The 7,500-nt window shown below is 37.1% G+C and overlaps 1 protein-coding gene across 4 annotated transcripts in view; it reads right to left on the reverse strand.

Annotated features, from left to right (window-relative positions):
- The window catches only part of LOC106884437 (uncharacterized), a 304,622-nt gene that overhangs the window by 640 nt on the left and 296,482 nt on the right, over positions 1–7,500 (reverse strand). For all 4 annotated transcript variants that reach the window (XM_052970052.2, XM_052970050.2, XM_052970051.2 and 1 more), the window contains exon 7: positions 1–1,828. This exon is cut by the window's left edge and continues 640 nt beyond it. In XM_052970052.2, the coding sequence (XP_052826012.1) occupies positions 1,814–1,828 (15 nt within the window). In that variant the 3' untranslated portion in view covers positions 1–1,813. The remainder of the gene's footprint in view (positions 1,829–7,500) is intronic.

Here is a 7,500-nt window from a genome sequence, read left to right on the forward strand (position 1 = left end):
TGTTTTTATGTTTTTAAGCCAGTAGAGTAGGCTTTGAGGCAGATTTGGCTGCTATTTCTGTTAGATGAAATGACTAAAGAAGGCACTACCATTACTTCTGTTTTTGATATTGTTTTCTTCATTTTTGTTTTACTTTTTATTTGGCGTTCTTTAGGGATCCTACAAGTGATGATAATTTTGTTGATATTGTTCTTGTTCTCGATGTTATTAATTTTCTCCTACTAATTAGACATTCCTGATGCTATTGGTAGTGAATAAGTTCGTGGTGATGCCTTCATTGCAGTTTGTGTTTGCGATTGTTGCTTGTTGTTGCTTGTTGTTGCAAGTTCATTCGTCGTTGCATCATGTTGCTAACATTATTTTCTTTTACTTATCATTACCACTATTACTGTTACTTATTAAGGGTTATCGCCATAGATAATCTATAGAAATTACAGCCAGCACTGATTTTTGCTACGACGTTTCGTATCGAGACGTCAGATGTAAGCAAACAATGTGATCGAAGATGAAAAACAGGCAATGGCCGTATACACCATATTTCGGTGTTGTTTTGCCTCTTCATCAGCACCCATATAACCCATTAATCATCCTCGAACACATTGCTTAAATATCTACTATATCTAGTGGTGTGTAGTAATGGCTGCATAACTAAAATACCACGTGTCTACAAGTCATTACTGTTACTGTTGTTTGCTAATGACGTGGACGCTGCTCATGCTATAATGAATGTTGTCGCTGTCATTATTCAAATTATTCTTGTTGCTGTGATTGTCTTTGTTGCTATCATTGCTCCTATGTCTATATTGCTGCATTATACTTCTTTTTATTTACTTGTTTATTTATTTATTTATTGTTCATATTATTCCTGAAAGTAATAGCACTGGTATCATTGTATAAAAGTTACTGAAACAGAGTGTACTATACATTACAAGGACACGTTTACACGGCAATATATTAATGTTTATAATTAGTGTAAGTGATGCGAAACAGATGTAAAGTAAAAATGTTTGTGCAGCAATACACGCCTCAATTAGTAGTATATATTATGTAATTACTACTGGTGTATTTAGTTCCAGAACATCCTTAATGAAGTAAAGATCGAAGATGATCTAACCTTAAACATCCGCACCTCTATTTTTATTTAGGCATTACCGTATTTTCCGGCATTCAAACCGAGTTTTTCAGACCAAATTAACAGGTCGACTTATACACTGACTTATACACTGAGATGACATTGGAAGACCAAAAATTCCACGAGAAATGTATTTGGAGATATAGTAAACGTGTTTGAGAGTTTACTCTGCATGTTTACACGATATGCTACGCCGATTTGTATGCTGGAAAGTACGGTAATAAAAGTCCTTAAGAAGTTCATCATACAACACATAACGTTGTGTAATTTAAGAAACGGTTAGCCTGTGATTTCTAGCATCTGGTGGATCGACCGCATATAAGCTCCTACACTGGATCGTACAAATGATTATTGTTGGTTTTATGTGGTTGATAATATTGTCTTGTTCATATTTCTGTCATTCTTGTTGTTTAAGAAGTTATTGTTAGGAAAACATTAGAAAATGGAAGTAGATTTTTTCCTATGTTACGTTATCTGCTGCTTGAGGTTTTTATTGAGCGTTCGTTCATTCTTGACATGTTGGTTTTTCTTTTCTTTTTTTTGTTTTTCTTTTTGTGTTACCAGTTCTTCATTCTAAAGCACAAAAAATGTTCCTGCCCTAAAATTGATGTAAATTATATGTCTTTTGAAATGGCAATGATTATCGGTTTGAAAAATATAGCTACTTAGCAATGGCGTCTGTTAACAGCTTCCAATCTGTAATGAGAAAGAAGATGAAAATAATAGTAATAATAATAATAATAATAACAACAATAATAAGGATGATGATGAGGATGATGATGACAAAGTAATAATAACGGTTTCAAATTACAGCTTAAAGCCCGCAATTCTAGGGGTGCGGTAAGTTGATTACATCGATCCCAGTATTCCACAGGCACTTATTTTATCGACTCCAGAAGGATGAAATGTTAAGTCGACCTTAGCAGAATTGTAAACTCAAAATGTATTGACAAACTAAACATTGCTAATCATTTTGGCCGGCGTGCTAACGATTCTGCCAGCTCACCGGCTTAACAATAATAATAAAAATAACAACAATAGTACAATAAAAAACAATAATTTCCAGCGTCTATCATAAATAGTAATTTTTAATTTCTTTACGTGCCACACGGACGATGAACTGGGGCCATTACCGGGTCTTATTTCCAAACGGTAGAAGATTTGCATTGTGTATGATGTTCGATTGGAAAATATTAAATAGAAATGAATAAAAACAGACAAACAAATAAGTAAATATGCGTCAAGCGGAAATAACAACAACAGTTTCAAATTTTGGCACAAGGCCAGCAATTTCGGGTGAGAGGATAAGTCAGTTACATTGCCCCCAGTGCTCAGCTGGTACTTACTTTACCAACCCCGAAAGGAAGAAAAAGCAAAGTCGAGCCAGATGGCATTTGAATTAAGAACGTAATGTCGGAAGAAATACCGCTAAGATCTTGTCTGGTTCTGTAACGATTCTGTCAGTTCTAACAATAATCACAACAATCCTGTGCAATTAGCACAAGGGCTGAAAATTTTGAGGGAGGGGGCTTGTCGGTTACATCGACTCCACAGTGTTCCGCTGGTATTTATTTCATCGGTCCCGAAAAGATGACAGGCATAGACTTTGCCTTTCATCCTTTCGGGACCGACGAAACAAGTACCAGTTGAGCATTGGGGTCGATGTAATCGACTAGCCCCTTCCCTCCAAACTCCAGGCTTTTTGCCTATAATAGAAAGGATTATATTTCCGTTCCCGTTTAAGATACATTATAGGAATATAAGTCGCTTGCAGTACTTGGCTCAATTGGGGTTTCATGTTACCGACCATAGAAGGATGACAGTCAAACTTGATGTCAGCGGGGTTTGAACGTAAATCTCTCGTACTCAAATACCGCACTATAATTTGTCCAATTTTGACAATTCTGTTACTCCATAATCCAGCTACTTCATAAATACCTGTAGAATGGTATTTATGGTAGGAATTGAGCTCAGAATTTAAAGGAGCAAACCTAAATACACACATACACACGCACTTTCATATATGCACATACACACACATACACACGTAAATTTATATATTTTCATACTCAGATATTACAGAATCATCAAACTATCAGGTATTTTTGTATTATATACGTTATGCACTTTATCAACTTTGCACGTTGTGACACAAAACTGATTAATCATAAACACATTCACACACGCACAAACGCGCATGCGTACATATATACACACATCTACTGGGTGTCTCAAGTATTTGTGAACAAACATTAATGGCCATAAATGGACGACGATTTAGTTTAATGTTACATGGCATGCGCCATATTTTCCCTTTCAGACACATCGACAATATCAAAATGGCAGATTACAATCTAACAATAGCTGTGAAAATGGTTCATTATGTTTGTGACTCTAGCTGTCAACAGCGACTAGGAAATTGGAGGTCTTTGGTGCGATTGTGTTATTCGTGGCCAACTAAGAAAGAAAGAAAAACATTCAGAGCAGCCGGACGTTGTCGAAACGGTTGAAATTCTTCAGCCGGTCTAGAACATCATCAACGACAATTTCAGTGGAGTCGAAGAAGGCTATTGTTGAACAGTATAAAGTGACGGGGACCACTATCAGATGTTTGGCACAAGGGAGAAGGGGGTCCATAAGGCACAATTCAAACGTGATGACAAAAGGGACGTATTTATTCGGTCCGACTCCCGAGAGCTACATAATAATGCGGCTCCCAACATCATGTTTTGTAGTTCCGATTTGAGATCTTTGGACCACTGTGTCTGTGGGGTCGAGAGAAAAGACGGAGCGTCCGAAGGCTCTTCAGTGCTCGGTCTGTTCACCAATTAGTGCATGTTGCATGGTGGGTGCTACCTGGTAATGGTATGTGGTGGCTTTCATGCCTGCATCGGGATGTTATTAGAGCTGAGACATTTTCCTGAATGGTGTTTGATTTTACGTATCCATTTTAATGTCTTTGCTATTATGAGAGTTTTTTTTTCAGCTTGGTGTCCTTATTTTCTCCCTTGTGTTTTGTCTTGTTTTCGCCTGCTTAAGTGCGCGCGCGCGTGTATGTAAAAATAAGTACATAAAAATTTATATGCAATATATATATATGTATGTGTATACGTGTTTGTGCATATATGTGTTTGTGTGTATGTATGTATATGTATATGTGTGTGTTTGTGTGTGTACAGGGGAGAATACACTAACATTTATATGCAATATATATATATATATATATATGTATGTGTGTGTGTGCGCGCGCGCATGTGTATATGTATATGTATGCATGTATATAGTATATATATATGCGTGTGTGTGTGTGCACGCACGCGCGCGTATGTATGTAGGTAGGTAGGGATGTGTGTGTGCCACTTCAATATAAACCTATACATACTCAGAAAAAAAGCGCTTATTTAACAAAATAACAATCAATCAATCTGCTTATCTATATATCCAACATTCTACACAAATATACGCCAACATACGCTTTATATATTTTTACATTGATATTAAGATAAATATTTGCATATCCAAATATTATGGGAACAATTAAGATATCCAGATATTTATTTATGTTTATCAACTTATCTATGCTTAGTTAACCATGTGATATAGCAACCCCTACATGGTCTCAACATTGGGAAACACACACATAGATATCCATACATTCACATATACATTCACTCAACCCGAACTCATTCACGCACACACACACACACACACACACACACACACATAGAGGCTTATACATATATTTATGCGTGGCTGTGTGGTAAGAAGTTTACTTCCCAACCACATGGTTCCGGGTTCAGATCCATTGTGTAGCACCTTGGGCAAGTGTCTTCTATAGCCTCTGACCAACCAAAGCCTTGTGAGTGGGTTTGGTAGACGGAACTCTGTGTGTGTGTGTGTGTGTGTGTGTGTGTGTGTGTGTATGCGCGCGCGCGCGTTTGTCGTTGTGTCTGTGTTTCTCTACACCACCGCTTGATGTCCGTGTATTTACATCCTTAATGTTGGTGTATTTACGTCCCCGTAACTTTGTGGTTCGGTAAAAGTGTCCGATAATAAGTGCTCGGCTTAAAAAAAAAGAAAGTACTGGGGTCGATTCCTTCAGCTAAAAATTTTTTTAAGGCGATGCCCCAGCATGACCGTAGTCTTATGGCTGAAACAAGTAAAACATACACAAAGTTGTTCGTAGATCCTCATCTTGAATATTAGGTTCCTGGAAATTACAGGATGATTGGCATAAAATATTGCGAAGACTGACGTATTCAGAGAGAGAAAGAAAGAGAGGAAGCGGGAAAGAAAGAGATAGTAAGCAAAAACAAAAAAAAAAAAACACCCAAAAAAACAACAAAACAAAAAACAAAACGAAAACAATAACCATTAATTAGACCTCTTTCTTGAAACTTATGGGGTTTTTGAAGTGACTTTTGTTTTGCATTTACGCTAAATGGTAAAGCTATGTTTTCGCTGGTTTTGGCAATGAACGGTTCAAGTTATTTCAGTTGGGCGATTTTTTTTACTATCGGAAATGAAACGTGAGTGAAACAGAATAGGAAGAAGGTAGGGAGTAGAAAAATATATTCCGAAGGGAGACGCAATGTGGACACAAACGATACACAGACACAGACACACACACGCAAACACACACGTATGTATATGTACATTCGCTTGTATATAATGGTGCATTCATCTGCAAATGTTCTTAAGTTTTTCTAAACATACAGCACACGCACATAAGTATACACACATACATATAAATGTATTCACCCGTAATTTGAATTTCACAAAGCATTAGGCAAAGTCTTTAGTGAAGTCAAACATGAAATTCTTATGTCACAATTTGAAAGTTTGGCTTGTGAAGTACTTTAAATTCTGAAATATAACGCTAGTAACAAACGCTGCCAAGTCAGAAACGTTTCCCTCGGTGAGTGAGGTAATGTTTAGAGGGCATCGTCTAGAGATCTCTCTCGCTCTTTATCGTACTATCGACCAAAGATCACGTCTACAACAGACGACATGAAAAGCAATTTTAAAAATACCACACATCATATGACACCCATAATAGAATACTTTTCCAGCGTCTAGGATGGTGCTGAAAAGTTCCTGGCCTTAAGGGTATTGCAAAATGCCTGGTTGGAGGCTCAACCTTTGTGCTATTTTATAGAGCTAAGTGTGTAAATCTGAGAGGGGAATATGTTGAATTAAATCATAATTAACTGATCCACCTGTATTCTTTAAGCCCAAGCCAGGAGATTTTCAGCATCCCCTCGTATATGCACAAAAATATCCTAGACTATCCAAAATAAAGATATCTAACTGACTGGGAAGGATCTACAATATATATCTTGTATGTAAACACACTGACCCTTCGATCTTTCTTTTCTCTTGCAACTACCAAGTTCTCAGCTCGTCAGAGTTACCTAGTTGCATTTTTCTACTATTCGACTCGTTCTAAAATACTCACGTATCCTCCCTCTTGTGATCTATATGGCCTCTCATCTCCCCACCGAACCGCCATACTAATTCCTATTTCCAATCACTCATTCTCTCATCTCGCTAACGTTTTTCTTTCCTTCGTCCAGTGTCAGATATTCAAACTTAAAAATTAACCATCGAAAGTCATAAACAAAACCTAACGAACTATAAAAAAAAAAAAAAATATTATCGACTTGAATATTGTACAGTAATAAGCATAACAGTCAATCAGGTATAAAAACCCCTTAAATGAAGTGTCTTCCTTTTCCGTTTTCAGACCAGAAAGCAGTTTAAAATATCAAGTACTTGTCTCTGTAATTAATCCTTCCCCAATAACATTCAAAACTTGCTGGTGAAAGACTAATGAGTTTCAACCGAATATATCTAACCAGAATTCTTTCAAGCTTTCAAATTTTGGCTCAAGGCCAGCAATTTTAGGAAAGAGGTATAGTCGATTACACCGACCCCAACACTCACCGGGTAATTATTCCATCGACTCCGAAAAGATGAAAGGTAAAGTCGAACTCGGTGGAAACTGAACTGAGAAGGTAAAGAGCTAGTAGAAATTCTGCTAACCATTTTGTCCGATGCGCCAAAGATTCTGCCAGCTAGCTACCTTTTCATAGCCAATAATCCAGTCATAATGCCTATACTTTGGAAATGTTCCTACTTTGGACTGTCGTTGCATGCTTATCCGAGATTTATTTGGTTGCCGAAGAGGCACCAAACTCTTCGGAAAACTCTGTGACAAAACTGATGCCTCCCATAGACATTTGAACTATAAGCATGGTCTTCATACAGTGCTCTTTTGAGGGATCATCCAAAACTTTGGCATAAAAAAAAGAATGAATGCAAAGATTAAGGAGTTACTATCTAGTCAGTAACAGTCTTTACTCATA

The sequence above is a fragment of the Octopus bimaculoides genome, chromosome 8 (assembly GCF_046866305.1).
Source record: "Octopus bimaculoides isolate indiv1 chromosome 8, ASM4686630v1, whole genome shotgun sequence".
NCBI lineage: Eukaryota > Metazoa > Mollusca > Cephalopoda > Octopoda > Octopodidae > Octopus > Octopus bimaculoides.